General features: G+C 46.9%; 9 protein-coding genes across 9 annotated transcripts; 5 read left to right on the plus strand and 4 right to left on the minus strand.

The window, feature by feature from the left end:
- The first annotated feature begins 152 nt into the window (after window positions 1–152).
- On the plus strand, window positions 153–1,357 carry LY89DRAFT_233187 (RCC1/BLIP-II protein). The gene has a single exon (XM_018206043.1). The coding sequence runs from the start codon at window positions 173–175 to the stop codon at window positions 1,259–1,261; it is 1,089 nt and encodes a 362-aa protein (XP_018066112.1). The 5' UTR covers window positions 153–172; the 3' UTR covers window positions 1,262–1,357.
- LY89DRAFT_233184 (Rad9-domain-containing protein) lies at window positions 1,336–3,211 on the minus strand. Its single transcript, XM_018206042.1, has 6 exons — window positions 2,943–3,211; window positions 2,751–2,897; window positions 2,558–2,699; window positions 2,293–2,508; window positions 1,483–2,243; window positions 1,336–1,434 (listed from the first exon to the last, which is right to left on the minus strand). The coding sequence occupies exons 1-6, from the start codon at window positions 3,054–3,056 to the stop codon at window positions 1,411–1,413; spliced, it is 1,404 nt and encodes a 467-aa protein (XP_018066113.1). The 5' UTR covers window positions 3,057–3,211; the 3' UTR covers window positions 1,336–1,410.
- A 206-nt stretch (window positions 3,212–3,417) lies between these two features.
- LY89DRAFT_654533 (uncharacterized protein) lies at window positions 3,418–5,157 on the plus strand (the record flags this gene model as incomplete). The annotated part of the gene is made up of 2 exons (XM_018212304.1): window positions 3,418–3,551; window positions 3,627–5,157. The coding sequence occupies 2 exons, from the start codon at window positions 3,418–3,420 to the stop codon at window positions 5,155–5,157; spliced, it is 1,665 nt and encodes a 554-aa protein (XP_018066114.1).
- Window positions 5,158–5,303: 146 nt separating this feature from the next.
- On the minus strand, window positions 5,304–6,513 carry LY89DRAFT_688930 (alpha/beta-hydrolase). The gene has a single exon (XM_018215808.1). It carries the CDS (start codon window positions 6,170–6,172, stop codon window positions 5,366–5,368), a length of 807 nt encoding a protein of 268 aa, XP_018066115.1. The 5' UTR covers window positions 6,173–6,513; the 3' UTR covers window positions 5,304–5,365.
- Window positions 6,514–6,621: 108 nt separating this feature from the next.
- On the plus strand, window positions 6,622–7,340 carry LY89DRAFT_654537 (uncharacterized protein). The gene is made up of 2 exons (XM_018212305.1): window positions 6,622–6,822; window positions 6,937–7,340. Exons 1-2 carry the CDS (start codon window positions 6,702–6,704, stop codon window positions 7,104–7,106), a joined length of 291 nt encoding a protein of 96 aa, XP_018066116.1. The 5' UTR covers window positions 6,622–6,701; the 3' UTR covers window positions 7,107–7,340.
- Window positions 7,327–8,317, minus strand: LY89DRAFT_688932 (uncharacterized protein). Its single transcript, XM_018215809.1, has 4 exons — window positions 8,235–8,317; window positions 7,986–8,050; window positions 7,642–7,934; window positions 7,327–7,588 (listed from the first exon to the last, which is right to left on the minus strand). The coding sequence occupies exons 1-4, from the start codon at window positions 8,257–8,259 to the stop codon at window positions 7,501–7,503; spliced, it is 471 nt and encodes a 156-aa protein (XP_018066117.1). The 5' UTR covers window positions 8,260–8,317; the 3' UTR covers window positions 7,327–7,500.
- A 126-nt stretch (window positions 8,318–8,443) lies between these two features.
- Window positions 8,444–9,812, plus strand: LY89DRAFT_654544 (uncharacterized protein). The gene has a single exon (XM_018212306.1). The coding sequence runs from the start codon at window positions 8,479–8,481 to the stop codon at window positions 9,346–9,348; it is 870 nt and encodes a 289-aa protein (XP_018066118.1). The 5' UTR covers window positions 8,444–8,478; the 3' UTR covers window positions 9,349–9,812.
- Window positions 9,813–10,244: 432 nt separating this feature from the next.
- On the plus strand, window positions 10,245–12,527 carry LY89DRAFT_594431 (transmembrane amino acid transporter; the record flags this gene model as incomplete). The annotated part of the gene is made up of 4 exons (XM_018209802.1): window positions 10,245–10,444; window positions 10,496–11,562; window positions 11,701–11,927; window positions 11,979–12,527. The coding sequence occupies 4 exons, from the start codon at window positions 10,245–10,247 to the stop codon at window positions 12,525–12,527; spliced, it is 2,043 nt and encodes a 680-aa protein (XP_018066119.1).
- A 2,608-nt stretch (window positions 12,528–15,135) lies between these two features.
- LY89DRAFT_688935 (enolase-phosphatase E1) lies at window positions 15,136–17,173 on the minus strand. Its single transcript, XM_018215810.1, has 3 exons — window positions 16,984–17,173; window positions 16,781–16,821; window positions 15,136–15,911 (listed from the first exon to the last, which is right to left on the minus strand). Exons 1-3 carry the CDS (start codon window positions 17,027–17,029, stop codon window positions 15,288–15,290), a joined length of 711 nt encoding a protein of 236 aa, XP_018066120.1. The 5' UTR covers window positions 17,030–17,173; the 3' UTR covers window positions 15,136–15,287.
- Between the last annotated feature and the right edge of the window lie 474 nt (window positions 17,174–17,647).

A 17,647-nucleotide genomic window follows, 5' to 3' on the forward strand; every position in this document is an offset into this window, starting at 1 on the left:
TTGTCGTCGAGGGATTGGGAACTTTTTCGAATTCAGAAAATCAATGTGCTGCTGTCGAAGCGAGACTAAGCCCAGAAAAGCCTAGCTCGATATCTTGAACTTTTCTATCACGTGCCTACCACAATCAAAAGAGGATTTTCAATCTCGAATCTCGAGCTCAATATTTACAATAATGACGACAATCTATGCAATAGGGTCCAATGGCTCTGGTCAGCTTGGGATTGGACATAAAGAAGATGTCTCGGTTCCCAAACAAGTTCTCTTCGCCAATGATCCCGACCAACCCATCACTCAAGTAAAAGCAGGAGGCAATCATACTCTTTTATTATCCTCTGGTACATTGTATTGTTCTGGGGATAAGACTACCGGGGCTTGTGGAATCGTTTCTGGGACATCAGAGAACGATATTCGATTCTACCAGTTGCGCCTTACTTCCGAAGACTCGACACTCAACACGACTCCAACCGTTTTCTGTGCTGCTACCTGGGAAGTCACTGTCGTTGTTCAAAAGGACGAACACGGACGTAACACTCAGCTTTATACCCTTGGGATTGGCAACAAAGGAGAACTCGGCCAAGGAGAGTTTTTATTCCGCTCCGCCAAAGCCTCGCTTATCAACAATTTCCCCCCTGACAATCTCGAAGTAGTCGATTTAGCTGCTGCTGTAAGCCATGTAGTTGTGGTCCTGAGCAATGGGGATGTCTACGGATGGGGAAGCGGTAGAAAGGGTCAACTAGGCCAACCTGAAGGTATCGTCCACAGCCCGAGGAAGATCTCGCAGTTGGATTTCAAAGTCGTCAAAGCAGTATGCGGAAGAGAGTTCACATATCTGCTTGGTGAGCCTACAAGTGGACGATACACAATTCTCGGATCTGACAAGGCTGGCGTGAAGTCTTCGGCCCCAGAAGATGTGCGTCAGTGGAAGGATGTGGGAGCAAGTTGGGGCAGTGTTTTTGTCCTCAAACAGGATGGCACACTCCTATCATGGGGCAGAGACGATCATGGGCAACTCGCCCCAGCTGGACTTCCACCACTATCGCACATTGCGATTGGTAGTGAACATGGCCTTGGACTTACCAAAGATGGAGAAGTTCTTGTCTGGGGTTGGGGAGAACATGGGAACTGCGGGCCAGATACAACAGATGGGGATGTACAAGGGAGATGGAATGTCATTGCATCCTCCAAATATCTACCAGCAGAGAGCAAGATCTCTAGTATTGGAGCTGGTTGTGCTACTAGCTGGATTTGTCTTACTACCTAACATGCCCCGGCCGGTTGATCAGCAAGCAACGAACAATGCAACTGTCGTAGGTTGGGCAAGCAATCAGGAAAAGGCTTCTCAATTCGCGCTAATCGTCAGGGAGTAATGGAGAGCTACGGGACCATCTCAGCAACGCTCATGAGACTTGGTCAGTCATCAAACATTCCCCGGACCTATCACTTATTAGTCACTTATGACAGGAGAAGCGTGGATGAACCTACTTCCGAGAGCCTTTGAGTAGGTGCAAGCCGCTGAGTGGGGATCAGATTGTAATCTCCGGATTCTTGTGCGGGCGGTCTTCTTCGATCATTGGAATCTTGATCTTGTTGCGCAGATCCTTGATGGCGGCGAGCAGAATTCATAGTCACAGCATCCTTCGAAAGGTTATCATGCGCTCTCCAAAAGTTTATGCTCCTTACCTTTTCTCCACCAGTGTCCCAAAGGAGCATTTCCTCTTCTTCTTCTCCATCGAAATTCGCCGGGTCCCATCTTCGGTCGTCGTCGCCTTCGAGAAAGAGACTTTGGGACTGAACACTGGGTTGTGGAGGTGGCGGAGAAGGTCTTGATATCCTTGACCTCGTAGTTTCTCGGTTGAGACTGGGAGCCGCATTCATTGGTGGAGGTGGCATTGATGTTGCTGTCCTCTTCGGACTTGAGGTGGCTTCAAGAGGCTGTTTTGAAGCTGGACGCTTTGATCCTGTTCTGGAAGCATTTGCTGGCGTGGCCGAACCGCCTCTAGATTCCCCAATAGTCATGAGAATGAATTCACTCATGATACCCTCATCGCTGTATGAAAGCTGCATCGGGCTTGATGGACGTGAATACAATGCTTTGACTAACACGTTCAAAATGCCTGCGTGTGCAACCATTGACTTAAAGTCTTTAACACTGATTACAATGTGGAGTTTTTCTTCCACCGCGAACTCCCCGAATTCTAAAGTGTCCACAGCAATAGTGGTATGCAGTGGTTGCTTCAAGATTTCTAAAATGCCGTTAGCGCCACACAGCGTTTGAAGGCGTCCTCGACTTACCGTTTCCAGACATGATTTTCTCCGTGTAGCTGGTAAAGCTGACACGTGCATCTTCCGAATAAATGTCCAGTTGTTCCGTACCTGGTCCAAAATGCTCCACGAATTCTTTGAGAGTCCTGGACGAGATTGACCAGCAATTATTTGCACTTTCCCTAACGAAGAGAGCATGCATAGGTGCAACTGACTCAAAGGTTAAGCGAAACGTTTTTAGGACACCTTCATAGTCAGTAAGAAATACCGTCTTGCGATGAATGACAGAACATACCATGCCGACAGACCATCTTGATAACAAATCTGCTCTTGGATTTGCCCTCTCCATCTTCAACAGAAACATCACACCTCTCGACCGCAGTGTCTTTTTCTCGAGTCGGGTCGACCACCCTCCCCTTAAAAACAGATAGAAGTGCCTTGGTAATTTCAGAATGGAGCGCGAAAATATTACAACGCACAAAACGTACCTTGTTATAGATCTTGCAGGTGAACTTCTCCTTCGATTGATTGCTGGATCGGACAGGCCTGTAGAGATATTTGGAGAAGAACTTGTTCCCAATCAAGGTGAAGGAGCAATATGCAGATTTAGACGAATTCAGAGCTGTCAAAACAAGCTGGAGAAGTCAGGTAACAGAATTGAATTATTGGGAGCCACAGACCTTGTCATGGGAGGCTTCAATAGATACAGCTTCACTAAACTTGCCTAGGCAAACGAGAGAATCGTAGAGCTTGCCGATGGCTTCAGGGCTCAAGGTAAAGGTTAAGATAGCCATGATACGCGGGAAACTTTCAGTCCTTGTGATAGATTACCGCCGGTACATTTTCATGGATAATCACTCTTCTGGAAAGTTATTGCTCGTGATGCTGGAAATTTCCTCCGTATATTTTGATCTCAAAGTCTTGTTTGTATGTCGTACATTTAATTTCGTGATCTCGAGATGAGGCAGCCGAAGTCGCGTCGACCAATCCTCAATGACGCGCATCTCCAAAAATTGCCCCGCGTCAACCTAAAATACACTTCTAGTCAACAACAGCATCAGGCAGCGCATTTCATATTTGTAGATTGCCCATCGAGCTGGTCAGGATCACACGATACGATTCTAAATTTGCAAACACCATTTCCCTTTCGTCGCAATGCTGGAACTTCCCACAGACTTTTACCATATGGTGTGCGAGGAGCTCGCGAATAGACAAGAATTCGGAACTCTGTTCAACTGCGCTTTAAGCGGCAAGATTCTTGTTGGCCCTGCTCTATTATGGCTGTACAGGTAAACATCACGATTACTATACAAGATACAGACTAAAATTTATGCCAGAATTCACAATCAATGGGCTGTAAAAAGCAGCGAAGGCAACGACAACGATCTCACTCAAAATGATACCTTTCAAGGGCGGTTGGATGCGCAGAAGAGGACGTTTCTCAATTGGGCACTTCAATGGAAGTCTATCACTCGGTCAAGTCTTGGGAATACCGCATACCCATACTGCCTATGGATCAGGTCCCTCGACCTCCGAAATCTATCATATCTGCTGGAAGATAATATGTTCCGCGAAGCTCAAGAGTCCTTTTTCGCAGAAGATATGGCTGGCTTCCTCAAGGCGCCAGAAACTCCCATGAAGTTAAAGGTTCGAGGAGCCAAAGCAAAGAAGCGTCTCGATATCCAAAGTGTACTCGAACTTATTGGAGAATCAATAACAAGCTTCATCAGCGAGGCCGCTAGCCAGAACAGAGCCACGGTAGCTGTTGAGGATCTTTCGGGAGATATTCGTGCCACTGTTCTACCAAAGTGGGTTAGCCGTATGTCCAAACTAAAGAGCATGACTTTGTGGGATGGAGGTGCCTTGAATGCAGATGTGGCCGAAGCGATTACGAAAAGCTGTCATAACTTCGACGACTTGACATTTTACCTGTGTCTGGCGGATACGGACAATGATCTAGCAGCTTTCTTCCGCGGTCTACGACAAAACTCCCTGCGTTCTTTTGCCGCCATAAGTGCTGCATCGGTCGGCCCTCAAAGCCTGCTGTCCCTGAATCACCATGCCCAGTCCTTGAAGAGACTAAAGCTCGATGGTCTAAAACTGGATGCAATCAAGAATTTATCCTACCTCCAGGGCTGCGACAGACTTGAAAGTCTTGAAATCTCAGACGCCGACGGAACAATCAACTTAGAAGCAACAGAGAATGATGTATATCTCGAAGTGGTTGCCTGGTTAAGTAAATGCACCAGTCTTCGCGAGCTCCTTGTCAGAAACTTTGTCAGTGGCCCAGTGATTCTTACGGAAGTCTGCCTGTCAAACAACATCCGACTTCAAAAGCTGCAAGTTGTTGGCTATCCCATGGTCGGTAATCGCGACTTTCACAAAGCATTATCACATCAGAGTAACCTCGAATCCTTGGAGCTTCGAGCGGATCCAGAAGGCGCCTTTCGTGATGACATTGAAGATTTGATAACCTCTATCTCTCGCTTGAGCAAGCTCAAGTATCTCAATCTTCTATCCACCTCCGACTATTTCCGCACACAGGAGATTCTGGCTTTGGTACCTCAACTGCAAAATTTGGAAGAGTTATGGTTTGGTGGTTACGATGTTACAGATGATATTTGGCACAGTATGGCAAACTTGCACCATCTACGTGCTCTCAACATCCACGCTGTGACGTCCTTCACCTCCAGCGGTATCCTTGCATATATCTCAACTTTGCAAGATACGAATCAAGGCATGTTACTTTCTGTGATGGCACAGAGTCCAGAGCATGGTCTTACGGAAGTCGAGGAGGTCACAATCAGATTGGGTATTGCTGCCAGAATAGATGGCAGATTCGAGTACACTTTGTACAGAGAAATCGATTCAGATGCTGAGTCATTCTCGGACTAAAACGCCGAAGTTGATATCAGGTGCTTTGTAGGATAGATTGCAGATTGATGAGCGACGAGTTCACGGCCGGATATACTGCTTTGTTTAGGATAGGAAAATGAGTTCATTATTGTAGGATAGGTCACATGTCGGGATGAGAGGGCATTCTTGACTTATACTCAAAGTTGAATCAATGTGGAGTAAATACATGACATCAAGCATTGTTACTTCAACCTGTGACCTTCTGCACAAAAGCCTCAATGTGACTAGCAACCTGCTCAGGTGCTTCTACTGGTAGCAAGTGACCCGACCCCTTAATCAGAACCATTTCAGCACCATTGATGTTTGCTAGAACTTTCTCCTCCAGTCTTTGAATCGGTTCAACTTTGTCTAGCTCCCCACCGATGACCAGAACCGGCACAGTAATCTTCCTAGCCACCGTCGCAATGTCTTCAGCCATTGCGTACGCAGGCCATGCTTTAGTAGCAAGTTCAGTTCCCTTCAACATGTCCTCTACCAAAGCCGAAACCATCTCGTCTGAGATCTGGGCGGATGAAAGCACGTTCCTCACCACAAATTCCGCCGACTCATGGCTAGAGTACGCACTGATTTGCTGCTGCTTCATGTCTGGCGGTAGACTAAATGGTGTTGGCGGAGCTGGTCCAAGTAACACGACTGCTTTCAATCCCGAAAGTTGATTCCGTCCAGCGATGTGCTGCGAGACTTTTCCGCCCATACTATGGCCGACGAGAACAAAATCTTCGACATCGAGTTTGGGAATCAGGGTTTCAATGTCTATGGCGAGTTGGGCTATTGAGTATGCCTCCGACTTCTGTGGTCCGATAGAAGATCCCCAGCCGGGAAAGTCGACCGCTATGCAGTGAAAGTGTGGAGAAAGATAGGTGATTGTGTTGGTGAATGTGCGTGATGAACCGCCCCAGAAATGGAGAAAGATGAGTGTTGGTCGAGTTGAGACTTTCTTGCCAGACGCAACGACATTGATGCTTGTATCTGGACTTATCTCGTACAGAGACATGGTGGGTTGTTTGGAGATTGCTTTGAAGAGAGGAGTATATTTCGAATAGATGATATTGTATGATGGTTTCGGAAGACCTTGAGCTTCAACACTGCAACCAAGAGCTAGCTCTCTCTATATATACAGATCAAGCCGAGCGCCACCTGCTATTGAGGCAATACACGCATTTGCACTTGCAGTGTACTTTGTTACGTTTCCTCTCACGATTCACGAGCTGGCAAAGACGACAAAACACAAATACTTCCTTGCTTCTACCAATAAGGGCTTCTCAAACGGCATGCTCGGACCAAGACCATAGCAGCGGGAGCAGAACAAGTCTTTGACTCATAAAACGGGCTGTTAGATGCTGTTATGCCGCGACAGAAATCCGAATATCCATCGACATCCGATACCCCTGTCCAGTCACGTGTACCCGCATCAGCGTCATGATCTCCAGCCCCAAAAATTCTTTGGAGCTCAACACGCTCAAAACAGATACACCAGAGCTCAATCAACGCCTTTCCACACACTCCAGACACACTCAAGTAAAATGGATTCTCCAAGCTCGTCTCTCGACCAGAATCTAGATCTGTCGAAGCTTTCGCCAAAGGACAAGCAGGAGTTGCAGCAATTCGTTGTGAATGAGAGCCAGAAGGCGAGAATACAGCAAAGTCAGTATAAATCTGTCTTCAATGTTGCTCAGTGGTTTCTGCATATTCACCCTTCTGCGCCGCCCTACTATCAAGTAATGTTCTCCAAGCTTTGCTGACATTGGAAATTTATAGCTGTCCATTCTCTGACGGACGTTTGCTGGCGAAAATGCGTTACGGGCACGATTCGAAGTGGAAAGTTGGAGAAGAACGAGGAGGCATGTGCACAGAACTGCGTGGACCGTTTTCTTGATGCAAACCTACTTGTGATTAAGCACTTGGATTCGATGAGAAACTCGCAGTAGGGGAATAGGATACGGAGGGAAAATACCAGGAAGCTTCGGCAAGGATTGGACATGGAGACATGGACGGAAGCATTGTATGACTAGGGCATCACAGGATTGAAGGAACATTGTGTGTCGATATGGGCGGTCAAAGATGGACTTCACTCTTACGACGAGCATAGACACCTCGACAGACACGAGGTATAATGAAAGTCTGTTCAATAGCACAAAGACAATTGAGGTGGGATTCAAAGCACTTTTGCGTGCGAATCGATTGGTATGTATCTCGTTGACGCCGGCTTAATGCAAGTTGCAACCGCTAGAATCGTAACCACGATATCTACTGATGACCGATGAAACCCATAACCGCATCGTAATCCTTCCCTCCAGTCCAATCAAAGTCAGAACCACAAATTTAGACGATGGCGAGCCTGGTGGCAGCAATATCGAGAGCATCGACGTCAGCGGTGAGGCGAGCGAAGGCCTTCTTTGATCCATCAGGTCTATCATTTCACGTTAGCAATGTGCTCCGAGGCGAATGAAGAATTGAACGTACCGGACAAGGGTGTTGATCTTGATGGTGTCGATGTCGTAAAGCTTCTTAAGAGCCTCCTTGATTTGTCTCTTGTTGGCCTTGATGTCAACAATGAAGACAAGGGTGTTGTTCTCCTCAATCTTCTTCATGGCACTCTCGGTGTTGAGAGGGTGGATAATGACCTTGTGCTCATCGAGACGAGGAGTGTGAGGGATCGACTTGCGTGGGTACTTTGGTGTACGGGAGAGTTGAAGGGTCTTCGGTCGGTGGAAGGTAGTCGACAGACGGACCTTACGGACCTTGTGGGAGTGACCCTGTCACAGTGTTAGCATTGACAATCAGAGTACCAGATCATGAGAACTTACGCCCTTCAACGCAGCCTTAGCAGCAGCGCTGGCTTGCTTGTTGCCTTTGCCTTTGCTGGCAGCACCTGTATAACTTACGCATCAGCAATCGCTCTTGAAGAACTCGCAATATCTGCTACTGCTGTGCGCATCCTCCCCTCTTTCAACTCGTTGCTTCACCATTTCGGAGTGCGAAAAGTTCGAAGCAAGATCGCGAAGGGTCGAAAGAATAATGGCGTAGCATTCAATGATTCAGAAAGGAGACTATACCTTTCTTTGTGTCCTTGGGAGGCATCGTGAAGGCAGTTGTCGTCCTAGTCGTAATGGCGGAATGGCTTGTAGAAAGTTCGTCGTGAGAAATTCAAATTTTGGACTTGTGTGCGAACGGCGAGAGGTTCTTCCGCGACACGTGATAGTAAAGTGGGTCAATTCAAATTCACCCAAAATGCTCAAGCTCGACCTTCAACTTCAGTTTCATACATGTAATTTGCAACATGTCTTCAAGCTTTCGAAGATGGCCACAGCCAAAAAGAAAGCAAAGCTGAAGTCACTCTCCCATGGACGTCCTCCTACCGCCAAGCCCGTACGAACCATTTCTAGGACGAAAACCAGGACTCTAATCCGGACGCACCATACCCTCGAAAAACAAAGAGCAAAAGCTTTAGCTGATGGTGATGATGCGAAAGCTGCACTTCTTTTGAAGAGAATTGATGAGCAAGGGGGCATTGAAGGTTACCAACGAGCGAGTCTCATAGGCCAAAACAATGAGAGAGGTGGTGACAGCTCGAAGTTGTTGATGGACTGGCTTGAGCCTGTGGTATCAGTCTTGAAAGAACGCGTGAAGGATGGCCGACCGATTCGAATGCTGGAGGTTGGAGCTTTGAGTGTCACCAACGCTTGCTCAAAGAGCCGTTTATTTGACGTGGAAAGAATCGACCTGAATAGTCAAGCTGAAGGGATCACACAGGAGGATTTCATGGAAAGACCCCTTCCACGAGATGTGGACGAGCAATTTGACATAATCAGTTTGTCCTTGGTCCTCAACTACGTACCCGACCCTCTAGGTAGAGGCAAGATGCTCCTTCGGACCTTGGAATTCTTGAGAAGTCGACAAACGTCCCAAGATTTACAGAACTGGTTCCCAAGCCTCTTTCTTGTTCTTCCGGCATCGTGTGTCACCAACTCAAGATACATGGATGAGACTAAGTTGGAGTCCATCATGTCCAGTCTTGGGTATGCACAGACTAAGAAGAAACTATCGAATAAACTGGTCTACTACCTGTGGAGGCTGGATGCGGGCAAGGTCAAGCAGAGCACAGTCTTCAAGAAGGAGGAACTTCGTGCCGGAAAGGCAAGGAATAATTTTTCAATTGTTCTTAAATGAAGATTCAAGACTGGTAACTAGTGTCGAGACTTCACACCACTAAGGTGTGGTTGGCGTCCAGGAAAACAGATGAAGCAGAACGGATGTATGTAAGGTACCCGATCAAGTGCTGAGAGGGTAATTTGTCTGTTTACAGAGGGTGACTTGGTTGGCCAAGCTCTAAGGATGAACACTGCCTTCATCCATTGATGATGGTTCAGAAGGCATGTGACATGCTATTGTGGAATCTGTGACCTTGTTCCAGAACATGATCTTTTAGCAGTGAGAGAATACTCGATTTGTTCGGTTTTCTAGCCCCATCTTTTTATTTGTCTTAGGACGGATAGCCAATTTGAGAATTTCACGGAGTATATATCAATAATAGGTGGAGAATTGGTTGGTGGTGGACGGCTGACATCGGTTCACTTACACCATCACCAGGATGCGCCCCACCTTGAAATTTCAGTGTCGATCCAGTCCAGGCTACGGAGCTGTCATTTGAGGTGACGGCAAACTTCAAGATTTCGGAAAGAGCGTGCACAATGCAGTTGCAATGGAAATACAAAGTAGTACAGGTCTATTTCCGCATGCGAAATTTAAACATCGGATGATCCGAACCCCTCAGCATGCTGTGCATGAGTCGGCTTCCGTCTTCCAGCGATTGACGGCAAGGGTTTTCGTGGCTGAAAAAAGGTCATTGACCAATAGATAGCGCGCACTCCAGAAACATACTTTCTTGATAAGAGACCTTCCCCCATGGTGCATAATCCGCCATAATCTTGTCACAAGGTCTTTTCAAGCTTTTCTTCTTGTCCCTCGTTTTTCCCATCATGGAGAACTTCTCTTAATAAATACATTTACTTGTACATTTTTAAAACAACAGCGTTCCTGTTAATTACATCATCAAGGCCGCCATCATGAGTCGGATACCAAAGACGTGGGACGAGTATCAATATGGGACGTCGGGGTCTCACAGAGGTTCTGTGAGCTCTGCTGGTGGTCGAAGTATAAGATTCGATGAGCAAACAGTTGGGTCTCCTTCAGCTTCTTCGGCACTTTTGGATGCACCAGGAGAACGATCGGAAAGCGACCAACACGGAGAGTTGCGAAGACGGAGGTAGCTTCACATTACTTTTGTGGCATGATATAATGCTAATACTTGGTGCAGATCTTCTATCGGTCTTCATCTGAATTCTATCGCACAAATTGGAGGTGTCAATAGTATCGAAAACTTTGCCAGAAGCTGGACTCGAGCTGCAGCTTTTGACCTCCTCACCCCGCATCGACCTTCCTTCATACTCCAAGACGATCAAGATCGAGACGAAGAAGGAACTATTCAATATGGCAGATCAGAGTATGGACACATGCCCAGAACGTCTTTGCTCAGAGCACATCTCGAGGCGAACGACAGTCCTGAAGTTGCGGTGGATGACGACTCGGAGCTAGATCCCAACACTCCTCGGCCATTAGACCACAGAGAGTCAGAAGGCCGACGTTTAGGTGCTGAATTTGGAAGCATGCAGGGCAGTGTTAGAGGCAGCAACATTGGTAGTGTCAGAGCACAGTCCATTTTTGCCATTGCTCCTCACCTAGCAACGCCTTTAGCAGGAAGCTATGATGGAACAGGTTCTTACGGGACGCTACGATCCTCATTGAATGAATCATCGATGGTTCATGCTGGGCAGTTATGGAGACAGCAACAAGCAAACCGAGCCGAAGGAGACCGGGAACCTCTGCTTGTGAAAGAAGTTGAGCAAGGTGGGAAAGTTGTTCTCGTTGTGGCTGGGCAGTCTACGCTTCCACAGACTGTGTTCAACTCTACCAACGTTCTGATTGGAGTTGGACTTCTCAGTCTTCCCATGGGTCTCAAGTACTCTGGCTGGATTTGTGGCATGGTTTTCCTGCTTCTCTCAGCTATTGTCACAGCCTACACTGCAAAACTGCTAGCGAAATGTATGGATTGTGACGCTGGGCTCATTACCTTTGCTGATCTGGCCTACGTTTCTTATGGCCAGAAAGCTCGCATTGCCACCAGTGTCCTTTTCACATTGGAGCTCTTGGCAGCATGTGTTGCTTTGGTGGTTCTCTTCGCCGATACGTTGGATTTGTTAATACCTGGAGTTGGTGTAATTCAGTGGAAGATTTTGTGTGGCATTTTGTTGATACCCCTGAATTTTGCGCCTTTGCGACTGCTCAGCTTTAGCAGTGTCATTGGGATATTCTCATGTTTTAGCAGTAAGTCAAGTTCCAATTGTTTTTCCATGGTGGAATATCTGATTTGAACTCGAGGTCTGTTCCTCCGACAGACTTCGAGGTCAAAGACATTACATCTTGTCTTTGTGATAATGGTGGACCCAACTGACTTACGAATAGTTGTTCTTATTGTTTTCGTGGACGGGTTCATCAAGCCTCATACGCCGGGTTCCTTACGTGAGCCAGCAGAGACCTACCTCTTTCCAAACAACTGGCTCACCCTGCCTCTCTCTTTTGGGCTCCTGATGTCACCATGGGGCGGTCACTCAGTGTTCCCTAATATCTACCGAGACATGAGACATCCGTATAAGTTTAAGAAAGCGGTCAAGATTACTTTTACGTTTACTGTAAGTTCAGGCTCATATAATTCGTCATTGATACGTCTGACAGTCTGGTAGTATCTCCTCGACTGCGCTACTGCTGTGGCGGGCATCTTAATGTTCGGTGAAGGGGTAATGAATGAGATCACTGCAAACATTATCGACACTTCCAGCTATCCACGAGCTCTTTCCATCCTGATGAGTATCTTTATCGCCATCATCCCTCTCACCAAGGTTCCCCTCAATGCCCGCCCTATAGTCTCCACGATTGAGGTATTCTCCGGTCTCGACCCAGTCTCTATCTCTGACTCTCCAGCACTTACTGGTCTGCCTAGCTATACCAGAGGCATCTTGAAAGTAGCGATCAGGGTTATTGTTGTTATCGTGTTTGTCATTATTAGCATCGTTTTCCCGGCGTTTGATAGCATTATGGCGTTTATGGGGAGCACACTCTGTTTTACCATTTGTGTTATACTGCCATTGATGTTCTATTTGAAGATCTTTGGAAAGGAGGTCAGCGTCAGAGAGCGAATTTTCTGCTACTTTTTGATTGCTATTTCTTCGGTGTTGGCTATTGTAGGGACTGTCTGGGCTTTCTTACCGAAAAGTATGATTGGTGCGGAGTAAGCATTTGGAGGTTGTGGATAATAGCTTCAGACCGAAATTGGTTGGGATCATGTTTTGGCTGGTTGTACTTGTTGCATTGGAGCGAAGCTTGCATTGGGTTGCATGTCTGTATATTGAGTTGCATAGCGATTTTGTGCTTGGTAATGAGACTTTGCAGTGAAATCTCCATCAGTGCAATTCCTCCCCTTGCGTTTCTCCTTGGTGGCGTATCGACCTTAACACCGCTCTTCTACTCGCTGTATGGAGGTCATTGTCGGATACGTTAAAGACAGTTGAAGTTTCCTACAAGTTAATTATATATCTAGTACTCGGCTACTTCTGTCCACTTTCCCACGGTGTCCAGGTCCCCAAATGCCGAAGCAACTATCTTCACAACAGCCCTTTTAGGGCCCGATGTTATCATCAAGATGCACCAAAGATATGTCGATGTCCGAACCGATGTTTGACTACTAAGTGCGGTCTCAGAACAGACATTGCCGGTAAGTCGGTGCCTAGCTCTGGCTTTGGCTTTGGCTCAAGCTCGATCTAGTATGGCATGAAAGTGATTCACTGCCCAGTCTTTCACTTTCGGAATGGCATGATGTCTGTTCTCGGGGCGACTCAATTACTCGTTTTGCTCGACTTTACTTATCAATTTTATCTCGCATAGTAGAACTTGATTGTCCTCTGCCTCGTCAAACTATTCGAGCATGGCATGAACTTGAACTTGAAAGAATCAGTGCAGAGTGGGAGAGAAAGAATAATGAAAGAGTCTGTCCTAGATAGAGTTTTTATGGTCGCTATTATGTCGGGTTTCAAACCAGACCCTCAGACTCTGTCAGTTCCTCAGGAACTTCTGTACTTATGAGTGATGCGAAGTTGGAACTAGTTCACTAGCATTTGGACATGAATCGAAGTAAAATTATTAGAATGCATAACTCTAAACCGAACATTCAGCTTTTCTTAGTATTTTGTCAAGTTCCGGATTTCGAGTCTTAGGTTTTCCGAGTCCATGAACGAGCATATTTTCGACTATAGTTGTAGACTCAGAAAAGTCGATACAGCAATGGAAGCAACAAAGAGCATTCCTTCCCCGCCCCCCAAGATTACGATTCTCAAAATACTTACCTAAATACAAAAATCGGGTTCAATGTCCGACGCTTCGCTAATATCAAAACAATAGTTGAATGTGTGGAATTCCATCAGACAACGAAACGCCTCCAGAGTCAACAGCAAGATTCTTCGACAAATCTCCCCACATTCTATTTTCAGAACCTAGTCTGAGCTGTTTCGAACAAGCGAAAGCATGAAGAGACGGACAGACAAGACAGGAGTATGAAAAAAGACAACAATGGGCCATCACTCAAGCAATGAGAATCGGAGCTTGGTTGGTTTCGATAATTCAGCCGTACTCAAGTTTACCCGTCAGTGTCCCTCGCTATCAACTGTACGTAAAGCCTCTCAATCTGTGTCCTCTACTCTTGACATGGAGAACAATATATTCATGATCACTTATTTTGTTGGAAGTTCATTGTTCCGCTGAACTTCAAACCACGGTCGAGACGTTTACTATGGATCTTGAATGTTTCTGATCAGATATAGAAACAGTATGGATGGACAGGTATAATTTGCTCCGCAGAGACACTTGCTAAATTTTCAGGTGGTAATATCCAAGACGGCAAGTTGAGTATAAACCCACTGCTTCAGGCCATGACTCTTACTATCTACATCCCTTCTCAAATCAGCTCTCCTTCTCCGAAAACTAGTAATCCTAACATTGAGCTACTTTCCATGAACAACAAGTTCGGGCACCTTCTTCTTGATAAAGGCTATACCGCAGCTCCAGAGTTTCCTTCTCTTCGACCCTCTCCCCATCCACGTCTGCTCGAACTCAACTTCGGCATTGCCGAATATAAAATCATATTCCAAAACAAAAGGAAGTAAATTTCCGCTTCCACGATAGTATGGATCGAAGCGTCAGAACTTAACACCAAACAAATTCACGGTCTCCATCCTCAAAGCTTCTCGAAACCAGACACTGGCCACTTCATTGTAGAAGCTGAGTCATGTATGGGTGAAACTTGCCTTTGCTTTGTCAAGAACGATGCTTAGGGAATACACTTGAAAAGGCATTGGACGAAAGTGTTCCCGAGTATCTGAAATTCGCGTGGCTTAATCTCTTGAAAGACGAGGACGGACATTGAGCAGGGTGGATTTCCTAATGGATTTCGTACATTTGGTTGAATTGTCCAACGATAGCTAGAGTATTAAAGTCAAAGTTAAAGTCGGGCAAGAAGCTGAATATCTAGGAAATTGAATTGTGTGAAATAGCTGTAAAGAGCGAGACGAATATTCGGTGAAGTAAGATGCAGAATTTGAAAGAGGGAGGAGATGGATATTTAAAGTCGGAGACAATGTAGCATTGAAATGTCGAGAAAATAGATTTGCAAGAGGGCTTCGAAAGTTGGTTGTGAGTTTGATAACTCGGATAGAGGACTTTTGATATGTTGAAGCACTTGGCCGGAGAAGACTTCCTGATATAAGAACTTGTTTACGTATATATGAAAGAAAGACCTCGAACAAAGATAAAACTCAAGAAAACTCAAGAAAGAAGGGACACCGAAGTATGGTGCACTTTTCTCTTTTTGCAGGAGTTTTATTTCTCGGATTAGACAGCCAGCTCACAGCTAGAAAAGCTACGCTTAGTCCTTGGAAATAACGCTGGAAAGCTACTGAAGCTCTTCAGGCCTAGAGGGGTAAGACCATAAGAGTAAACCTCCATCAAACACCATTGATCCTAATCTGATCAAAACTCCCAATCAAAACCTGCCCCCTCTTCTCCTCCTCACTCAATGCAGCGTTCCCCTCCCTAACAACCACAAAACTCTGCATCCCCGCCTGCCTCGCAGCACCCACCTCCTCAACCCTATCACTCAAAAACAACCACCTCCCCACCTCCACCCCCCTCGTCCCAGCAATTGTCAAATAACTCTCCCTCTGCATCTTCATCCCCGCATTCACCGTATCAAACCACCCCTCTATCAAACCTCTCAAATCGCCATCCCCCGTGTACTGAAACAGCAATTTCTGCGCCGCCACCGACCCCGACGAGTAAATCACGATTGGGGTTCCTTTTTCGTGCCACTTCTGGAAAGACGGATACACGTCAGGAAACAGCGGGCATCTGATCTTGCCGGACTCGTAGCCCCGGATCCAAAGGTAGCCTTGGAGGTTCTTCAGGTAGGCGATCTTGACGTCCCGCGCGACGAGGTCGTGCACGTGTGCGCGGAAGGCGGAGGGCGAGGTGCGGTGTTCAGGGGGGAAGGCGTCTCGGTAGGGGAGGAAGGTTGGGGAGGTCCATTGGGTGGCTAGGATCTCGTCGAGGGCTTGGAGGGCGTAGGGAAACTGGTGATGGGATGGTTAGTTTGTGATCGTGATCGTGATCTGTGAAGTTGCGATTGAGCAATGATGGAGAGCGGTTGCTTTTGCGGGGTAATGGCGTGTGCAGGGACAGGGACTTGAGAGTGGAGAGACAGAAATGGGACCAGAAGAAGCAAAGAATAGAGTCTCGTGGTGGTCAACGAATGAAGATGTGGAAATTGCTCTTGCCGCGAAGCAAGAGAGAAGGAATCAGATGTGCATTCCCAGCGCAAGGTATTGGTCCCCCGCAATGTCTGTCTCGTGTCGTGATGCATTGTCCATTCAGAAAGCACGACGGAGAAATCCCTATCCTGGGCCGCAGAAGAAGCAACCAACGGCACGGTTCTGTGGCTGGCGGTTGCCAATCTCGTGCCACTCAGTCCTTTCCCCCAATGTCTATGATGGGAAACATGCAGCAAAGACATCACCAACACACACTGTGCCTCTCTCCCACGCGGAATCCTCGAAATGGTTGCCCGAGTGGCTGGAGGTGGCAAGTCGAATGGCTAAAAGAGCGCTGATTATCGATTTGGCAACACTTGTGTATCTTCAGGCGATCCATCACAAACAGAGACAGTATTTTCTTCTTGCTGTTTGTGACTGCAGACATACTGTACATCGGCATGTGCAGAACTCAACGGCACTGACAAACGGTTGGAGAAGGGTAAGGCTCGGATGGTTCCGAATACCACTCTAGACCACTTGACCTCGAGGCTGCGATTCTTTGGCGGGAAAGAATGGACGTAGCACGCATTTGCAGGATCTCATGACAAAGTCTCTTCCACTCGGCTGCTGAGACGTAGTTCTAAGGGATATGCAGTGAAATGAATCTAGTTGCTTGCTTGCTTGCTTACCAGGACATCTTTGACGAAGGAGATCGGACAAACAGTTCCTTCTGCATGAACCAACAACAGAAGTCAGCACGATGTCCTTCCACGTGACCGCACATAGATCCCGTCCTCATTGCTCTTGGGCTCTTGGAGAACTACCTAGCCTTCCTCTGAAGGGTAAGGCAAGGCAAGGCAAGGGAAGATGAATGATCCAGGATGAAACCTACCGATATCCAGTAGGACGACCTCGACGTCTAGAGATGGTGTCTCCATCCTCACCTCGAATCCTTTCGGCGCGTTAATCCAGGCACGACAACAGAAAAAAAAAATTCTTCCCAAATATTGATTTTCAGAGTGCCCTCGGTCCCCAGATGGCGGTGAAGCGAAGAAATTTTCTCGCGTCTTTCAGATTTGGCCAGTCGCAAAGATCAACTTTCGGTTAGCGGGATCTCGACCAGTCAAAGGGTTCACGACTCGGTCCTTGCGTGCAGTGCAGTGCAGTGCAGTGCAGCAGCGTTGCAGTAGGTAGGTAGTAGGTAGGTAAGCTGCAGGAGGGCTTTCGCTCGCTTCCGTGGTGTCTTGCTATTTGCCTGCAGCAGGCAGATGCCTCTTTTTGTTGGTGGTGGAGATGCTTAAGCTGGGTTGGGCTTAAGCTGGGTTGGGCTTAAGCTGGGCTGGTGGTTGTCTCTCTCTCGCCTTCTAACGTGTTTAAACGTGCTGCATGTTTCTCGATCTGCGTCTGCTCAGTGGTTGAAGAAAGATTAAGCTCCGGCAAAATTCACGTCGGATCTCGCAACCGATACGCCTGGACCCTCACTCAAACACTTTACTGTACCACTTTCGACCTCACAACTTCACCGGTCTATTTTTTAAGATTGTGATGGCGGTGAG

Source organism: Mollisia scopiformis, assembly GCF_001500285.1.
Source record: "Mollisia scopiformis unplaced genomic scaffold LY89scaffold_23, whole genome shotgun sequence".
Lineage (NCBI taxonomy): Eukaryota > Fungi > Ascomycota > Leotiomycetes > Helotiales > Mollisiaceae > Mollisia > Mollisia scopiformis.

Excerpts from the sequence above, each read along its gene's own strand:
- LY89DRAFT_233187 (XM_018206043.1), top strand. The coding sequence starts at position 173 with ATGACGACAATCTATGCAATAGGGTCCAATGGCTCTGGTCAGCTTGGG.
- LY89DRAFT_233184 (XM_018206042.1), bottom strand. The coding sequence starts at position 3,056 with ATGGCTATCTTAACCTTTACCTTGAGCCCTGAAGCCATCGGCAAGCTC. Across the intron at positions 2,898-2,942 it reads TTGAAGCCTCCCATGACAAG|CTTGTTTTGACAGCTCTGAA; the intron begins GTCTGTGGCTCC and ends TGACTTCTCCAG. Across the intron at positions 2,244-2,292 it reads GAAAATCATGTCTGGAAACG|AAATCTTGAAGCAACCACTG; the intron begins GTAAGTCGAGGA and ends ACGGCATTTTAG.
- LY89DRAFT_688930 (XM_018215808.1), bottom strand. The coding sequence starts at position 6,172 with ATGTCTCTGTACGAGATAAGTCCAGATACAAGCATCAATGTCGTTGCG.
- LY89DRAFT_654537 (XM_018212305.1), top strand. The coding sequence starts at position 6,702 with ATGGATTCTCCAAGCTCGTCTCTCGACCAGAATCTAGATCTGTCGAAG. Across the intron at positions 6,823-6,936 it reads GAAGGCGAGAATACAGCAAA|CTGTCCATTCTCTGACGGAC; the intron begins GTCAGTATAAAT and ends GGAAATTTATAG.
- LY89DRAFT_688932 (XM_018215809.1), bottom strand. The coding sequence starts at position 8,259 with ATGCCTCCCAAGGACACAAAGAAAG. Across the intron at positions 8,051-8,234 it reads TCCCAAGGACACAAAGAAAG|GTGCTGCCAGCAAAGGCAAA; the intron begins GTATAGTCTCCT and ends TAAGTTATACAG. Across the intron at positions 7,935-7,985 it reads CTAAGGCTGCGTTGAAGGGC|GGTCACTCCCACAAGGTCCG; the intron begins GTAAGTTCTCAT and ends ACACTGTGACAG.
- LY89DRAFT_654544 (XM_018212306.1), top strand. The coding sequence starts at position 8,479 with ATGGCCACAGCCAAAAAGAAAGCAAAGCTGAAGTCACTCTCCCATGGA.
- LY89DRAFT_688935 (XM_018215810.1), bottom strand. The coding sequence starts at position 17,029 with ATGGAGACACCATCTCTAGACGTCGAGGTCGTCCTACTGGATATCG. Across the intron at positions 16,822-16,983 it reads GGTCGTCCTACTGGATATCG|AAGGAACTGTTTGTCCGATC; the intron begins GTAGGTTTCATC and ends TGGTTCATGCAG. Across the intron at positions 15,912-16,780 it reads CCTTCGTCAAAGATGTCCTG|TTTCCCTACGCCCTCCAAGC; the intron begins GTAAGCAAGCAA and ends TCCCATCACCAG.